Source organism: Octopus bimaculoides, chromosome 1 (genome assembly GCF_046866305.1).
Source record: "Octopus bimaculoides isolate indiv1 chromosome 1, ASM4686630v1, whole genome shotgun sequence".
NCBI classification, from domain to species: Eukaryota; Metazoa; Mollusca; class Cephalopoda; order Octopoda; family Octopodidae; genus Octopus; species Octopus bimaculoides.
The window spans coordinates 195712322-195732222 of record NC_142928.1 but is presented as its reverse complement, the minus strand read 5'-3'; the positions used below and the strand labels follow the sequence as shown (position 1 = coordinate 195732222).

Below are 19901 nucleotides of genomic sequence, written 5' to 3'. Positions count from 1 at the left end.
TTGAACAACCAAACGCCGGAGAGGAGGTGCTTGAAGTTCGGGTAATGGTGGTGGAGGGAAGTGTTTACAAATCACACAATGTCTAATATTGTCTAATTACGGTGTGGGTGGGGGGGGTAATTGGCACGAACTAAGTGCCATTAGTGATTTTTGTATGCGAAGAAGTGAAAGTGGAAGGTTGACCTAGACCTAGCCCTCTGCAAAAAAGTGAAGCTGTTGGAGGGGGAGGTGTGTCTATGTTTTGCAGTTTTCTGTAGAACCCGGATGCACAGAGGCATCTACTGTATATGCACCTTTCATGCACTGAAGTGCATCTGAGCACTGTACACAATAATTTCATTATTATTATTATTATCATTATTATTATTATTATTATTATTATTATTATTATTATTATTATTATTATATACACACTATTAATGGTCCAGTTACTGCTGTATTGATTCTGAAGTAACATCTCTGATGGATTTGCTGTGTTAAAAACTCACTAAATATCATGACATGAAAATTTGTCCCATCTGTAGCCAGCAAAGATGCTAAAAAGACCCAAGAAGGCCAAAATGCATTGGGTCTTCTCCTCCTCCTCCTCTTTCCAATTCTTCCTCGTCTTTCATTTCTTCTTCTTCTTCCACTTCTTCTTCCACTTCTTCTTCTTCTTCTTCTTCTCCTTCTTCCTTATATTTATTGAATATTCTCCACTCCTTGTATTTCAACATTCTTTTTTTGTCTCTCTGCTTGTTCACTCTAAAGTAGTTGCACACACACACACACACACACACACACACACACACACACACACACACACACACACACACACACACACACACACACACACACACACACACACACACACACACACACACACACACACACACACACACACACACACACACACACACACACACACACACACACACACACACACACACACACACACACACACACACACACACACACACACACACACACACACACACACACACACACACACACACACACATACACCAACATGTACGCACGCACACACGTCAGAAATAGAAGCGAAATATGTTGGAAATGTAAATGTAATCCAGGCTCATGACTAGACACAGGAAGGTCATGGAAGAGGTGGGGAGGGGTCTCACACACACACACACACACACACACACCCTGCAGCTGGCATTGTGACATATAAGAACATAGTTAAGTAAATGGATATTCGCCAGTGTTAATGTGCAAACACACAAACACACACATACCAATGCAGATATGTACACATACTTAATCGCCAAACATATACATAAATACACACGCACACACACACACTATATACATACATATATATATATATATATATATATATATATATATATATATAGGCACAGGAGTGGCTGTGTGGTAAGTAGCTAGCTTTCCAACCACATGGTTCTGGGTTCAGTCCCACTGCGTGGCACCTTGGGCAAATGTCTTTTATTATAGCCTCGAGCTGACCAAAGCCTTGTGAGTAGATTTGGTAGACGGAAACTGAAAGAAGCCCATCGGATGTATGTATGTATGTATGTATGTATGTATGTTTGTGTGTGTGTGTGTGTATGTGTTTGTCCCACACTCCACCTTCGCTTGACAACCAATATCGGTGTGTTTATGTCCCCGAACCTAGCCGTTCAGCAAAAGAGACCAATAAAATAAGTACTAAGGCTTACAAAGAATAAGTCCTGGGGTCAATTTGCTCGACTGAAGGCAGTGCTCCAGCATGGCTGCAACAAATAAAACAAATAAAGAACAAATGACTGAAACAAATAAAAAAAATATATACATACATACATATATGAACTATATGCTCACTGGTGTGCATATCTACACACAAACACACACTGACACATGTATTAACAGGAAAAATTGTGTGTGAGTGTGTGTGTGTGTGTGTGCACTAATAACTAATCTAATCTGTCTTGTAGCTGTTTAACCCTTGGTCAGAGTAGACCTATGATCGAGGCTGTTCCAACTGTAATCTTTTTATTCAGACATAATGTATCTTGGACTACATTATCTAATGTCGCTTCTCTTTGGTTTTGTATAAGGTGTGATGTGAGAGGGATTTGGTTGCTATTTTCAGCATATCAATCGACCATAGATCAGTTCTCTTGGCTGTTGATGTTAATGTTTGTATTGTTGTTGTTGCATAGTCCTAGGTCAGCTATGACAGATCAGACCCTCCAGCTGTGACCATCTTATCTTTAATTCATATTGCATATCTCAGACTATATTAGTCACCGTGTCCTTCCTTGTTTAACCCCAGGCCATCCGTTAGTGACGATATCTATGATCGAAGACCTTCTAATTGTGACCATCCTGTCCTTCGTTCAGACAGTATAGCCCAGACCATAATATTCAGTATCCTTTCTCAGATAGTAATGTTTAAATTGAAAGTGATTTGGTTTCTATTTCCAGCATATGAAATGATTACATAGAAGCTCCCTTGTATGTTGCAGTTAATTAATAGAGCTAATTAGTATGGTTAATGTCATAGCTGTAGTAATTGTCATTGTAATTAGTGTGGGTGATGTTGTCGATAATAACAGAGGTAAAAGTACAGTTGTTTTGGAAATTAGAGTTGATAATTGTTGAGTAATTTGGTGTTGGAAGTAGTTTATGGCTGGGTATGTGTGTGGGTATCTGGTCTGGGTATTTGGTTTAGGTAATTGAGTAAAAGGGGTGGGTAGTCGCTGAGTTAATAGTGCTTTATTAGTAGCGCCTGCAATAGTGTGGGCAGGTTGATTACTTTTGGTGAAGTGCAAGTACCCGTATAGATATTAATGTAAATGTTTTAAGGTATTTAAGGGTACCCCAGTGAAGACATGTGGCTCGGTTGTTAGGGGTTTTCAGCTCACAGTTATAAGTTCGATTCCTGGTGACACATTGCATCCTTGAGCAAGACACTTTATTTCATGTTACTGCAGCCCATCCAGCTGGCGAAGATGAGTAGTACTTGTAATTCAAAGGGCCAACCCTATCGGGTTCTGTGTCACAATATCTCCCTGAGAACTACGTCAAGGGTACACATGTCTGTGAAGTACTCAGCCACTTGAACGTTAATTTCAAGAGCAGGCTGTTTCATTGATTGGGTCAACCGGAACCCTCGTCGTCGTAACTGATGGATTGATTAAAGGTATGATTGTGTGGTCAGGTGTTAGATATATATCTGTGGGTATTTGTAGGGTAGACTGGATGTCATTGTAGAGGTAGGGATGTAAATAGGTGGTGGGGGAATGTATGGTTAGCAGGGGTAGGGTGTGGGTTAAAGATGTGTACAGGATACAGTCTTGGTTTAGAGTGAATAGAGGTATTTATGTGGGTAGGTTTATGTATTTGTGCGAGTAATGTGGTCTGGAGTGTGGGTAATCAGTGGATTGTAATTAAAGCTGACATTTTAGACTGATGGCTAAAATATAGAAAATACGGCTCTTTCACTAGCCATCATCACCACACCTTCATTTGTGGGTCTGGTGATGGCAGTGGTGGTGGTGATGTGATGTGATGTTGGCCAGGGCAGCCACCAGTACTCTCTGTTACTACCAGGGTTGTGGAGTTGAAACAAAAAAAACTTTGACTCCAACTCTGTCTCCTCTACTATTGGCACCTCCGACTCCTATGTAATTAAATGATTATGGTCTATTTTACCGACTCCAACTCCAGCTACCCTTTAATTGTTTCTGACTCCAACTCCATGGCTCTGGCTCCGACTCCACGATTCCGACTCCACGGCTTCGACTCCAAGGCTCCGACTCCACAACTCTGATTCCATAACCTTGGTTACTACCACAAGTAAGGTGGTGATGGTGACCAGGAACGGATACCCCTATTACTACACCAATGTTACTTTTAGTGATAGTAATACATTCCTTAACTATAGACTGGATCTGGCTATCAACTGACTCCATTTTGTGAATCCTGCCCTGCTGCCCTCCTCTGACCAGGAAGGTTGTCCAGCTTTCATCTGTCTGGTGGCTATAGTGAAAGCGGTTGTGTAGTGGACAAGACCGAAAGGCCTGGAGACAGACACCTTCCTCCCTAACCATGCCTCTATTCATCTTCCCACACACACTCAACACAGAGGCCTACATCAAGTTCCTGGAGGAGGTAGTTCTGCCCTGGGTCAAGAGGGTGGCTGCTGGAAGACCCTATGTCTGGCAACAGGACTCTGCACCACGCCACACAAGCAGAAGAACCCAGTCATGGCTGTCACACAAGCAGAAGAACCCAGTCATGGCTGTCACACAATTTCTGCAACCTCATCACCCCTAACGTCTGGTTACCTAACTCCCCAGACTGCAACCCCCTTGATTATTATGTGTGGGGCACAGCTGAGCGAGACACCAACGAAAGACAGGGTGGAGGGTAGAAAAGGCAATGCCACCCCCTCCTGCTGTGGATTTATTTAAGGTGGGTGAATGTAACAATGATGGCTTGAATGAGTGAACGTCTCTGGTCTTGAAGAGAATGGGTAGAAGAGGGACCCCTTCCTGTGGTGCCCTAGACCGTTGGAGTCATTCAAAATCAGTGGGGTTCCCTGGTTGCCTCTTGGTGGTGCTCCCGCCTCTTAGGGAATTTTGTTGTCATTAATTTTCTTGTTAACTGTTCTCGTTTCAGTGTTGTCATATGTCTTATTCAAAACTTGCATGTTTTAGATTTTAAATACCTCTAAAGGTATTTTATCTACTAATTGCTTAGATAATAGTTGTTGATTGGAGTTTTTCAAATAACAGCATTACATATAGGAGGCCCCACAATGTGTCTGTATAATTTGCTGACTACCACCACCACCACCACCACCACCAAAACTACTACTATTACTACTTCTACTACCTTCCTATTAATGACTAACTGTTGTTGCTTAATAACCCTCCCTTAACCCCCTTCCCCATTAATTACTGGTCAATTACCATACTACAATATTGACCACTAATTAAGGGGGGAGTGGGTGGTGACTATTAACCATCGTGGTGGTGGTGGTGGTGGTGGTCATAGTAATAGTAGTGGTGGTGGTGGTGGTGGTGGTGGTGGTAATAATTATAGTAGTAGTAGTAGTTGTAGGTCAGTATTGTTGTCTAACAATGGGTAGGTGAGGTTGTATGGGGATGGCCACATAACAGTGAAGGTGTTGTAGGGAGCATTGTGGAGAAATGATTTGGCCATGTGGTAGGGGCCGGTGTATTGCGGTAATGAGAAGATGTGTGTGATGGGTAATGAATGTTGTATAGGTTGTAGTGCTGCAGTGTAGATGTGTGACAGATAGTGTAGTAGCTTTTTGGAAATATTGTGCACCTTGAGTGAGTAGGGCATCATTTTATTAAAACAACCAATGAATCCAAACTAATTGTCTAAATTAATTATTGAATGACAAGGGAACTTAATAAGAAAATTTCTCACACACCCTAACTCAACAAACCAAACTACATCTCTACATCTCTTCTCCTCCTCCTCACATTTCCATTTCATACACTTAGCTTACCTCCTACTCCCCAATTCTCTCCTCTTGGCCCTGTGCCACTGTATCATTGCTCTCTGCTAGCTTCCCAACCTGTGGGTTCCACCCACATCCTGTCTCAATGTATCACTGCTATCTGCTATCCCCCCTTCTCTCCCCGACCTGTGTGTCCCACCCTCACTTAACAAGAAAATTTCTCACACACCCTGCCCCAACAAACCAATCTACATCTCCACAACCCTTCTCTTCCTCACATTTCCTCAGTCTTGTCCCCATGGCTCTGTTCCTCTGTATCTTTCTGTCTGTCTGTCTATCTCTATCCGTTTGTCTATTTATCTATCTGTCTATCTGTTTATTGCAGGGTTTCAATGATTTACCAATCTGTATGGCCAAGACCCATCTATCGCTCTCCCATGATGCCACCCTAAAGGGTGCACCTGTAGGTTTTGTGTTACCCATCAGAGATGTAAGGGCCAGTGTTGGTGCTGGCTTCATCTACCCACTGATTGGAACGGTGAGTACACTCCATTACGCTGTTGTTGATCCGTGATTTGTAATGTGTCCTATCATCATTATTAATATAGGGGCTTTCATTTCAGAAGATGATGTAAACCAATAGGTTACAGTTCTGTATATTTGTTATATGAGCTATAATTCTGTAAATTAGCAACAGTTCTGTATATACCTTTTATTTGCAGCTGTTCTGTATGTGTGTGTGTGTGTGTGTGTGTGTATATATATACAGGAAGGGCATCCAGCTGTAGAAACTCTGCCAGATCAGATTGGAGTCTGGTGTAGCCATCTGGTTCATCAGTCCCTGGTCATATCATCCAACCCATGCTAGCATGGAAAGCGGACGTTAAATGATGATATATATATATATATATATATATATATATATATATATATATATATATATATGTATATAGGCGCAGGAGTGGCTGTGTGGTAAGTAGTTTGCTTACCAACCACATGGTTCTGGTTTCAGTCCCACTGTGTGGCACCTTGGGCAAGTGTCTTCTACTATAGCCTCGGGCCAACCAAAGATTTGTGAGTGGATTTGGTAGACAGAAACTGAAAGAAGCCCATCGTATATGTGTGTGTGTGTGTGTCTATTTGTGTGTCTGTGTTTGTCCCTCCACCGTTGCTTGACAACCGATGTTGGTGTGTTTACGTCCCCCGTAACTTAGTGGTTCAGCAAAAGAGACTGATAGAATAAGTACGAGGCTTACAAAGAATAAGTCCCGGGGTCGATTTGTTCGACTAAAAGCGGTGCTCCAGCATAGCCGCAGTCAAATGACTGAAACAAGTAAAAGAGATATATTACATTAGCAACAATTCTCTATATATCCTAAAAGTTTTATGTTAAGAATCCTGACATCATTTGTCAATTATGGGATTCTGTGTCACAAAATGTTTCAAATACCACCCCTGCACACTACCCCCACTATCTGTAATTGTCTGATGAAGTGGAATTTAAAATACTCCTAAGATCCTACAATCCTGTCCCTGTTGCAGCCTTTGAAATAAAATGCCTTTCATTTTCTCGTTGCAGATGAGTACAATGCCAGGTCTTTCTACTCGACCATGTTTCTATGACATAGACATTGATTCAGAAACTGAAGAAATAGTTGGATTATCTTAAACCATTGTTAAAATTCTGAAGACTAAACACTCTGCAGAATTTGACTTTTTTTTTTTATTGGTAAAGTCAACTGTAATGGATATATAAACTGTATTTTTTGGTTAATATAACCCATTCCATTTACAAGTATACAAGTGCAAATTTTTTCTGACTTATGGATTTTTAGCACACTATATATATATGTGTATATATAGAGATAGATAGAGAGATAGATAACAGCTTGAAAATTAAATAAATTAAGAAATTATTATATTTGAAAAATATAAACGAATAATTATAAATATATACACACAAAAAAAATACAAATAATATTGTAGAAAGAAACAAATCAACACAAAATTCTGTTGAAGAAATCAAAGTTCAGATTGGATTAATACAGTTTTAAGTCGAATGAGGGAAGAATTTCACACATCTCTGGTTTCTGATATTCTTGTAGCTTGTACAGGAGTGTGAGTGTTCAGGGAAAGTTTGAACTAAATGGTGGCTGATTAAATGAAGAATATTTTTGTTTACCTGTGAAATTCTTACCTGTATAAACATTAGATGGCAACTAAATTATGCTACAATCGGAATCCAGATGTTTTTTGTCGAGAAAATATTGGTGGGGCGAGAGTGATGTTGGGTGGATGGGGGTATGTATAAATTTGATCTTTTGTAATTAATCTGCAAATAAAAGACAAAAGCAATAATTAAAGAATATTTCTAATTAATTTTAAATGATTGTCTTGTTTAATAAGTTCTTTATTTTGACATCAACTGAAACACCATCATCATCATCATCATCATTTAACATCTGTTTTCCATGCTGGTATAGGTTGACAGTTTGACAGGAGTGGCTGTAACTAGGTGCAGAACAAATATTATAAAGTATTTTGCTTCAAATGAAAAGCACTAATTAGTTTGACAGTTTTCTCATCCTCGTTTAAAATCTTTTGCTGATTTACATCTGCAAAAAATACACACACATACACACACTTTCATGACAGGCTTCTACACAGTTTCCATCTACCAAATTTCAATCACAAGGCATTGGTTAACTTGGAGTTATAGTATAAGGTGCCATACAGTGGGATTGAACCAGGAACCAGATTGTTACAAAGAGTACCTCTGAACCAACATAAGACATATCCCTATGAGTTAACCTGTCATATATGTCAGGCAGAGTGTACTGAGACAGATTTTCCATGACCAGATGCCAATCCGGTTTCCATCCTCACCTATTTCCAAGCCATGTATTGGGTTGGTGCATAATTATTGCGACTTTTTTCCAATAAATTTTATTCAACAAAAACAATAACAACATGTAACAAAATCATCTTTAAATGATTATTCCGGAGCATATTCACCATCTTCTTCAATTACTGCTTCTCATTTGCTTGGCCGACTGTCAAACCATTTTTATTAAATATTGGTATTGTTTTCATTGAATAAAATTGGAAAAAAAGTCACAATAATTATGCACTAACCCAATATATATATATATATATCATCATCATCATCATCATCATCGTTTAACGTCCGCTTTCCATGCTGGCATGGGTTGGACGATTTGACTGAGGACTGGTGAAACCGGATGGCAACACCAGGCTCCAGTCTGATTTGGCAGAGTTTCTACAGCTGGATGCCCTTCCTAACGCCAACCACTCAGAGAGTGTAGTGGGTGCTTTTACGTGTCACCCGCACGAAAACGGCCACGCTCGAAATGGTGTCTTTTATGTGCCACCCGCACAAGCCAGTCCAGGGGCACTGGCAACGATCTCGCTCGAAAATCCTACAGGAGCCAGTCAGGCGGGTACTGGCAACGGCCACGCTCAAAATGGTGCATCTCATGTGCCACCCGCACAAGAACCAGTCCAGGGGCACTGGCAACGATCTTACTTGGCTTGCCGGGTCTTCTCACGCACAGCCCATTTCCAAAGGTCTCGGTCCGTAGTCATCGCCTCGGTGAGGCCCAATGTACGAAGGTCTTGCCTCACCACCTCAGCCCAGGTCTTCCTGGGCCTACCTCTTCCACGGGTTCCCTCAACTGTTAGGGTGTGGCACTTTTTCACGCAGCTATCCTCCTCCATTCTCACCACATGTCCATACCAGCGCAATCGTCTCTCTTGCACGCCACAACTGATGCTTCTAATGTTCAGCTTTTCTCTCAAGATACTTACACTCTGACGGGTATTCACATTGACATTACACATCCAACGGAGCATACTGGCTTCATTCCTTGCGAGCTTACGTATGTCCTCAGCAGTTACAGCCCATGTTTCACTGCCATGTAGCATGGTTGTTCGTACGCATGCGTCATACAGTCTGCCTTTTACTCTGAGTGAGAGTCCCTTTGTCGCCAGCAGGGGTAAGAGCTCTCTAAACTTTGCCCAGGCTATTCTTATTCTAGCAGCTACACTTTCAGCGCACCCACCCCCACTACTAACTTGGTCGCCCAGATAGCGGAAGCTATCGACTACCTCTAGTTTTTCACCCTGGAATGAGATAGAAGTTGTTTCCTGTTTGTTTGCAGTCTTTATTGCACCTGAACATCTGCCACAAACAAAAACTAACTTGCTAGTTAACCTGCCTTTGATGTTGCTGCACCTCTTATGTGTCCATAGCTTGCACCGGGTACATCTTATAGAGTTACTACCTACTCCTTTTCTACATACTGAGCAGGGCCATCTACCTGAAGGGGTTTGTGTTTTATCTACCTTCCTACTTATTAGGATTTTGGTTTTAGCTAGGTTGACTCTAAGGCCCTTCAATTCTAGACCTTGCTTCCACACCTGAAACTTCTCCTCTAGTTCTGATAGTGACTCCGCAATTAGGGCAAGGTCATCAGCATAGAGGAGCTCCCAGGGGCAACCTGTCTTGAACTCCTCTGTGATTGCCTGGAGGACTATGGTAAATAATAGGGGGCTGAGGACGGAACCTTGGTGGACCCCTACCTCTACCCGGAATTCATTGCTGTACTCATTTCCAACCCTCACCTTACTGGCCGCATCTCTGTACATGGCTCGCACAGCTCTCACTAGCCATTCTTCTATCCCAAGTTTCCTCATTGACCACCAGATAAGGGATCGGGGGACCCTGTCAAAGGCTTTCTCCATGTCAACGAAAGCCAGGTACAGAGGTTTATCCTTGGCTAGGTATTTCTCTTGCAACTGTCTCACTAGAAATAAGGCATCAGTAGTGCTTTTACCTGGCACGAACCCAAACTGCATCTCATCTAAATTGATTCGCTCCCTAATTAGTTGGGCTATGACCCTCTCTGTAACTTTCATAACCTGATCTAACAGCTTGATGCCTCTGTAATTATTTGTATCTAAAGCGTCCCCTTTACCTTTGTAGCAGTTGACTATGATGCTGCTACACCAGTCATAGGGTATGACTCCTTCGTGTATCACCTGGTTCGTAATACGGGTGACTAGGCTATAGCCAACACTGCCAGATATTTTGAGCATCTCTGCAGTGATTCCTGATGGGCCGGGGGCTTTCCCGGTCTTCATACTCTTAATTGCTTTATCTACCCTGGTACTATCAACTCGGATAGCTGGTCCCTCTATTGGGTCGACATAAGGCAGGCTCTCTTTCTCCCATTCATTCTCTTTATTAAGCAATCTATCGTAGTGGCATCTCCAGACCTCTTTCTTTGCATCCTCATTTAATGCAAGCGTACCATCATCCATGCGAACACATTTCTCTCCTACAACATCACTATTCTCTCTCCTACACTGTCTTGCAACCCGAAATACCTCGAGTCTTTGGTCCTCACGGTGCAGAACATTGGCAAATCTTTCCTTATCTGCTTCCCCTCTGGCTAAATAAACCTGTCGCCTAGCCTCCCTTCTGGCACATTGGTACAATTCCCTGCTACCACCGTTCTTCCAGTCCTTCCAAGCTTGTTTCTTTTGTCTAATAGCCCTGTCTACCTCCTTGTTCCACCACCACGTTACTCTGGGTTGGGAGGGGACCTTACACCACCCACAAATCTGGTCGGTGGCTTTCAACAGGTTGTCCCGCAGAAATATCCAATTGTCTTCCACGTTGTATGATGCTATATCCCCTTCTATTTCGTTAAATGCTTCAAGTAACTTGTCTCTAAGTCTCTGTCCGTTTGCAGGGTCTTTAAGCTTCCACACCCTTCTTCTCCAAGCCTGTCTAATTCTGGGCACCCATTTTGCCTTGATCCCAAAGTCGCTATATATATATATATATATATATATCATCATCATCATCATCATCGTTTAACGTCCGCTTTCCATGCTAGCATGGGTTGGACGATTTGACTGAGGACTGGTGAAACTGGATGGCAACACCAGGCTCCAGTCTGATTTGGCAGAGTTTCTACAGCTGGATGCCCTTCCTAACGCCAACCACTCAGAGAGTGTAGTGGGTGCTTTTACGTGTCACCCGCACGAAAACGGCCACGCTCGAAATGGTGTCTTTTATGTGCCACCCGCACAAGCCAGTCCAGGGGCACTGGCAACGATCTCGCTCGAAAATCCTACGGGAGCCAGTCAGGTGGTACTGGCAACGGCCACGCTCAAAATGGTGCATCTCATGTGCCACCCGCACAAGAACCAGTCCAGGGGCACTGGCAACGATCTTACTTGGCTTGCCGGGTCTTCTCACGCACAGCACATTTCCAAAGGTCTCGGTCAGTAGTCATCGCCTCGGTGAGGCCCAATGTACGACGGTCTTGCCTCACCACCTCAGCCCAGGTCTTCCTGGGCCTACCTCTTCCACGGGTTCCCTCAACTGTTAGGGTGTGGCACTTTTTCACGCAGCTATCCTCATCCATTCTCACCACATGTCCATACCAGCGCAATCGTCTCTCTTGCACGCCACAACTGATGCTTCTAATGTTCAGCTTTTCTCTCAAGATACTTACACTCTGACGGGTATTCACATTGACATTACACATCCAACGGAGCATACTGGCTTCATTCCTTGCGAGCTTACGTATGTCCTCAGCAGTTACAGCCCATGTTTCACTGCCATGTAGCATGGTTGTTCGTACGCATGCGTCATACAGTCTGCCTTTTACTCTGAGTGAGAGTCCCTTTGTTGCCAGCAGGGGTAAGAGCTCTCTAAACTTTGCCCAGGCTATTCTTATTCTAGCAGCTACACTTTCAGCGCACCCACCCCCACTACTAACCTGGTCGCCCAGATAGCGGAAGCTATCGACTACCTCTAGTTTTTCACCCTGGAATGAGATAGAAGTTGTTTCCTGTTTGTTTGCAGTCTTTATTGCACCTGAACATCTGCCACAAACAAAAACTAACTTGCTAGTTAACCTGCCTTTGATGTTGCTGCACCTCTTATGTGTCCATAGCTTGCACCGGGTACATCTTATAGAGTTACTACCTACTCCTTTTCTACATACTGAGCAGGGCCATCTACCTGAAGGGGTTTGTGTTTTATCTACCTTCCTACTTATTAGGATTTTGGTTTTAGCTAGGTTGACTCTAAGGCCCTTCAATTCTAGACCTTGCTTCCACACCTGAAACTTCTCCTCTAGTTCTGATAGTGACTCCGCAATTAGGGCAAGGTCATCAGCATAGAGGAGCTCCCAGGGGCAACCTGTCTTGAACTCCTCTGTGATTGCCTGGAGGACTATGATAAATAAGAGGGGGCTGAGGACGGAACCTTGGTGGACCCCTACCTCTACCCGGAATTCATTGCTGTACTCATTTCCAACCCTCACCTTACTGGCAGCATCTCTGTACATGGCTCGCACAGCTCTCACTAACCATTCTTCTATCCCAAGTTTCCTCATTGACCACCAGATAAGGGATCGGGGGACCCTGTCAAAGGCTTTCTCCATGTCAACGAAAGCCAGGTACAGAGGTTTATCCTTAGCTAGGTATTTCTCCTGCAACTGTCTCACTAGAAATAAGGCATCAGTAGTGCTTTTACCTGGCACGAACCCAAACTGCATCTCATCTAAATTGATTCGCTCCCTAATTAGTTGGGCTATGACCCTCTCTGTAACTTTCATAACCTGATCTAACAGCTTGATGCCTCTGTAATTATTTGTATCTAAAGCGTCACCTTTACCTTTGTAGCAGTTGACTATGATGCTGCTACACCAGTCATTGGGTATGACTCCTTCGTGTATCACCTGGTTCGTAATACGGGTGACTAGGCTATAGCCAACACTATATATATATATATATATATATATATATATATCCATATATATATATATACATATATATATATATACATATATATGTATGTATGTATGTATGTATGTATGTATGTATGTAGTCCGCTTTCCATGCTAGCATGGGTTGGTCGATTTGTCTGGTTCACCAGTACTCAGTCAAATCGTCCAACCCATGCTAGCATGGAAAGCGGACGTTAAATGATGATGATGATGATGTATGTATATATTGGGTTGGTGTATAATTATTGTGAATTTTTTTCAACAAATTTTATTCAACAAAAACAATAACAACATGTAACAAAAACATCTTTAAATGATTATTCTGGAGCATATTCACCATCTTCAATTACTGCTTCCCATTTGCTTGGCAGACGGTCAGACGGTCATTTAAAGACGTTTTTGTTAAATAAAATTTGTTGAAAAAAAGCCACAATAATTATGCACTGACCCAATAATATTTCCCCTTGGCCAGACATGCTTTTCCAGGGCCTCCAAGGTTAGCTGAAAAGTGGTAGGAAGTGGCCCTCAAATTAGAAACCCAACCTGAATGCTTGTAACAGAAAGTGGAATCCACTGAAGGCACCCAAATAGGTCACAGCAGGGTCTGAACTCAGAATGGAAAGAGCTGGAACTTATACCAAAAGGGAACCTGTCTGACTGATATTCTTACAATTCCACCAATCCATTGCCAAAAGGGCAATAATTTGTTTTTATCTGCCCTGCAAAGGCTGAACAGGAAGAGTTGACCTCAGTGGGATTTGAACTCTGGCCACGGAGCAGAACAAATACAGCCTAATGTGCTATTTGATATTCTAATGAGACTCTATCATGTGAGATTGAACCTGAGATCATATGATTGTTAAGTGAACTACTTAACCATTCAGTTGTGCTGCATCCACATTCAACTGGCTAACCATCATCATCATTACCATCTTCATTTAATGTCTGTTCTCTATGTTGTCGTGGGCTGAATGGTTTTACAAAAGCTAGCAAGCCAGAGAGTTGCACCAGGCCCCCATCTTCTGTTATGGCATAGTTTCTACAGCTAGAGGCCCTTCCTAATACCAACTATTTTACGGGGTGTACTGGGTACTTTTCTCCAGTGCCTTTTACATGGCACCAGCACAAGTAATATGCCAGTAAATGACTGGTATGTTTTGGCATCAGGTCCAGAGATAACAGGGTAATAATATTCTTTTCTACTCTAAGCAGAAGGCCTGAAATTTTTGGGGAGGGGCCCAGTCGATTCGATCGACCCCAGTATGCAACTGGTACTTAACTTATCGACCCCGAAAACATGAAAGCAAAGTTGACCTTGGCGGAATTTGAACTCAGAACGTAAAGACAGGCGAAATACCGATAACGTTTCTTATTTCTTTACTGCCCACAAGGGGCCAAACAAGGATAGACAAAGGGATTAAGTCGATTACACTGGTGCATAACTGGTACTTAATTTATCGACCCCGAAAGAATGAAAGGCAAAGTCAACCTTGGCAGAATTTGAACTCAGAATGTAGCAGCAGACGAAATACCGCTAAGCATTTTGCCCGGCATGCTAACGTTTCTGCCAGCTCCCCCTGCCTTAACAGGGCAATAATATTACGGACAAAATGGAGAAAGAATGAAGCTAAAAATGACATCAAATATTTTGGTCTGGTTTGCGGCTGGGTGCAGGCGCGTGTCTTAGTGGTTAGGGTATCAGCACCATGATCGTAACAGCGTGGTTTCAATTCCTGGACTGGGCGACACATTGAGTTCTTGAGTAAAACACTTCATTTCACGTTGCTCCAGTCCACTCAGCTGGCAAAAACGAGTAACACTGCGATGGACTGGCGTCCTGTCCAGCTGGGGAACACATACGCCATTGAAACCAGGAAACCGGGCCCATGAGCCTGGCTAGGCTTTAAAAGGGCACATTTATTATTATTATTGTGGCTGGGTTACAACAACTGGTGGCGCTAAATAGACTACCACCACTACTACTATTACCAGCACCACTACAGCTGCTGCTATTAATACTAATACTACAAATGCTGATATTGTTGCTACGAAATCTTCTACTTGCAACCAGCACCTCTGCTGTTACCACACAACTACCTCTACCACTCCCCCCAACCACCGTCACTTCTACTACTTTGTTATATAAATCATACACAACAGAATCCCTACTGAGTCCTGTGTATTATTCCTGCCAGAAACATTTAAAAAAAATATATGCCCTCTCTCTTATGAAGAACTTTCATAAAGCCACCAGGATTCTTGTCTCCCCACCTTGGCATATAAACTTTACACCACACAATGCTGCTACATCATTTATATATGACAAGATAACAATGGTTATTTGATATCTGTGTGTGTGTGTGTGTGTGTGTTAAGTTTATGTATATGTATACGTGTGTTTCTGCCTGAGAATTGGAGTATTTATACGCATGTGAGAGAGAGAGAGAGAGAACCCATGATGAAATCCTCGAAAGGTCATTAATGCCCATATCTTGAACATAAACAAAATAATTACTTAGGTATTCATGTCATTTCTACCCTATATTTTATCTCTCTCTCTCCCTCTGTCTCTCTCCTTCTCTCTCTCTCTCTCTTTCTCTCTCACACACACACATACACACATAGTCAACATGCAAGTACTTTTGTACAGATGTATAGATTCTTAAGACACCTAGAGTGGCTGTGTGGTAAGTAGCTTGCTTACCAACCACATGGTCCCAGGTTCAGTCCCACTGCGTGGCATCTTGGGCAAGTGTCTTCTACTATAGCTTCGGGCCAACCAAAGCCTTGCGAATGGATTTGGTAGACGGAAACTTCTAAGAAGCCCATTATGTATGTATATGTATACATATATCTATATGTATATGTGTATGTATGTGTGTGTGTATATATATATATATATATATATGTGTGTGTATGTATGTGTGTGTGTGTGCGTGTATATTTGTGTGTCTGTGTTTGTCCTCCCAACATCGCTTGACAATTGATGCTGGTATGTTTATATCCCCGTAACTTAGCAGTTCGGCAAAAGAGACCAATAGAATAAATACTAAGCTTACGAACAATAAGCTCTGGGGTTGATTTGCTCAACTAAAGGGGGTGCTCCAGCATGGCCACAGTCAAATGACTGAAACAAGTAAAAGAGTATATTTATTTCTTTATTGTCCACAGGGGGCTAAACATAGAGGGGACAAACAAGGACAGACAAAGGGGTTAAGTTGATTACATCGACTCCAGTTCGTAACTGGTACTTATTTAATCGACCTCGAAAGGATGAAAGGCAAAGTCGACTTCGGGAGAATTTGAACTCAGAACATAAAGGCAGAGGAAATACTGCTAAGCGTTTCGCCCAGCGTGCTAGTGATTCTGCCAGCTAATTGCCCTGTGTAATTAATGCTTATTACGGTACCAGTTATGGTGGATGGTATGTAACCATTGTGTTACAGCTCCATAGATTCCATTACAGTGTGAAAGAGAAGCATGTGAGAGAATTTGTGTTATTAGGGCAAAATTTCAGGTTTCAAGTATCATTGGCTGCCTATATCTATCTCTTGATCTATCTGTCTGTCTGTCTATCTGTCTACCCATCTACCTATCTTTCTATATTTATTTATCTATCCATCTGTCTGTCTGTCTATCTATCTACCCATCTATCTACCCATCTATCTATCTACCCATCTATCTATCTATCTGTCTATCTATTTATCTGTCTCTCTATCTGTCTATTTATCTATCTATCTATCTATCTATCTATCTATCTGTCTGTCTGTCTGTCTGTCTATTTGCCTGTCTGTCTACTTGTCTATCTATCTATCTATCTAGCTAGCTAGCTATCTATCTATCACTTTCTCTGTCTATCTATCTTTATCTATTTATCTATCTATCTGTCTGTCTATCTTTATCTATCTATCTATCTAAAGGCATTCTATAGAGGATTAGTGGAGGGGCAGTGCGACGACGTTCTCGGGCAGAATCTGGGTGTCGACAAGGAACAACTGACCCACCTGTTCAGGACAACTTTCAGGCTGGGACCTATGGACAATCACCAAAGATCCCTGGCCTGGCAGTGCTATCAAGAAGCATTACCTGTTCGGGATAAGCTCTACAGGCACGGTTTGAGACACACCGGATCGACTAGCCTGAGATGCGGTCACAGCGACGAAACCGTTCTGCACGCACTCATACAGTGTCCAACCATTTCGGACCTGTGGGCTTATGCTGAATGGCTGCTGTCACGTGTGGGACGAGTCCACCTGTCGACCGAGTCAATCGTGAAAATTGCTCTGCTACCAGAAGGCCTCCAGCCAGATCTTCACCAAGGTTTGGGCTCCTCCTAGAAGACTCGGAGTGCCAACTGGCTGCTGCCTTTCCCCTCATGTCTCTCCTGTTCTAGCTGGAGCAATATATTAACAGCCAAGTTAGCAGAGTAACAAATGCCATGGAGATCATCGTAGAGACAGCGCTAATGGAAACCAACAAGGAGGGCAACAGCACCACCAACATGAGGATAAGGACGATGATTTCTTCAGCAACATCACTTGGTTCTAGGAGAGGAGGAGCCACAGGTCACTGAAGTCCAAGGCACAGAACTTGGTGAAGATCTGGTTGGAGGCCATCTTGAAGGAGGTTTTGACTGAAGTCGCCTTTTTAGGTGAGCAGGTCTTGACCAACGTGTTCACCAAGTATAACACCACCATCCCATCCAGTGCTGCAGTTGAGTGCCTATTCTCTACAGGCAAAGATATTTTGAGGGCCAAGAGAGCTACCCTTTCAGATGGTCACTTTGAGAGGTTGATGTTTATGAAGGGCAACCAGCATCATGTCAAGGTGATGGAGAAGGCCCAGCCAGAGTAGTACACCTTGGCCATCAACTGATCTTGACATGATACCTGTGCTATACAATACCTTTTTGATTCATTTAATACTTTTTGTACAGTAGATAATTTATGTTGACTGAAAAACTAATGTTTAATTTCATTTGCTCATTTAATTAATTGCGTACACCCTGACCATCATTTGATTTTGGCATGCTATACTTTTTTGGAAAGCTCTATGTCTAAGCTGCATGAAAATTTCAGCACTCTAGGTCTGTTTTTAAGGGGTTTAGAGCCAAAAAAATCAAACTGAAGCTAAATTCATGTGATAAAAGTTATCAGTTAATGTTTTTATTTATTTTTTTATGTATCCTTTTCAAGCCTAGCCAGGCTCATGGGCCCGGTTTCCTGGTTTCTGTGGCATATGTGTTTCCCCCCCCCCCCCCCCCCCAAGCTGGATGGGACGCCAGTCCATCGCAGCATTACTCAAGAAACAGGAAGAAGTTCTGTACCTTGGACTTCAGTGACCTGTGGCTCCTGCTCTCCCAGAACCAAGTGATGTTGCTGAAGAAATCATCGTCCTTATCCTTATTTTGGTGGTGCTGTTGCCCTCCTTGTTGGTCTCTATTAGCGCTGTGTCTACGATGATCTCCATGGCATTTATTACTCTGCCGGAGCCTCATGAGGCTTTAGGTGTTTTCACTGAATAAACACACATAACGCCCAGTCTGGGAATCGAAACTGCGATCCTCCGACCACGAGTCTGCTGCCCTAACCACTGGACCATTGCGCTTCCACCAGTTAGTGTTTAGTTTCTGCTAATTTTTTTTTTTTTACCTGTTTAGCAGTTTAGCATTTATGAAGTTAACTTTTTAGTTAGCGGATTATCTGTTAGCAAAGCTAACTTTTTGGCTAGCTGTGCCCACCACTGTATAAACCAGTCAAACAACAAGCAAACTAACCTGATTTCCAGAATCAAGATAAATATTTAACTTGTCTGCCTGCAGCAGTTCAGGACTGACAAAGGTCAAATAATTTCGGCTTGAGGTCATCCCGTGTCATCTTTCAGACTGTGGTTCTTTGGCTAACATTCTGTAAACATTATATGCTTAGTGACTTCATAACATTTGTCTTACTGTACACATGTTGCTGTTGTTATTGTAGTTGCAGTCATTGTTGTTTGGCCCAAGGTCAGGCCTGATGGACCAGACACATATCTGTGATCAAAGGCATTCAGATATGATTGCATTTAACCCATTAACAACTAATGTCTTATTTTGGGGACAGAGATTTTGAATTTAATATAATCAAGACATTCGTCCTTAGCTACCTGAACCACTGCTCTCAATTGTGGTCATTCACTCTGATCCCTACTTCCTGCCATGAAAATGGGAGAGATATACAGTGGTATACATATAGAAGATTCTGGAGGTGTTGGCACCAAATATATAGAGGGTGAGAGAGAGAGATGAGATAGCATGCCTGTGGATCTGAGACCGAAGTGTGTTTGTGAACAATCGAAACCAGAATAAACTGGAAATGAGAGAAACCAATGCAAGTTTATATGTATATGTATATAAATGTGTGTGCGTTTGTGTGTAGATATTATAGCAGGTATGTATAGGGTGTTTTTTCCAATGGGAGTTTTGTCCGATTACCATAATTCAGAGGTTCTAAAACTTTTGGGGCCACCGACCCCGTCATGGCTACATAATACTCTCAGCGCCTCCACCCCTATTTTTATGTATAAATAAATATTTTATATTTTACTAATTCACATATACTATGAATCATTTGATATTTAATATATTATAT

General features: G+C 42.3%; 1 protein-coding gene across 1 annotated transcript in view; it reads left to right on the top strand.

Annotated features, from left to right (window-relative positions):
• The window catches only part of LOC106869903 (C-1-tetrahydrofolate synthase, cytoplasmic), a 76443-nt gene extending 68614 nt beyond the window's left edge, over positions 1-7829 (top strand). Inside the window, exons 23-24 of the mRNA XM_014915830.3 lie at positions 5829-5981; positions 7023-7829. Of these exons, the coding sequence (XP_014771316.1) occupies positions 5829-5981; positions 7023-7112 (243 nt within the window). The 3' untranslated portion in view covers positions 7113-7829. The remainder of the gene's footprint in view (positions 1-5828; positions 5982-7022) is intronic.
• The last annotated feature ends 12072 nt before the right edge of the window (positions 7830-19901 follow it).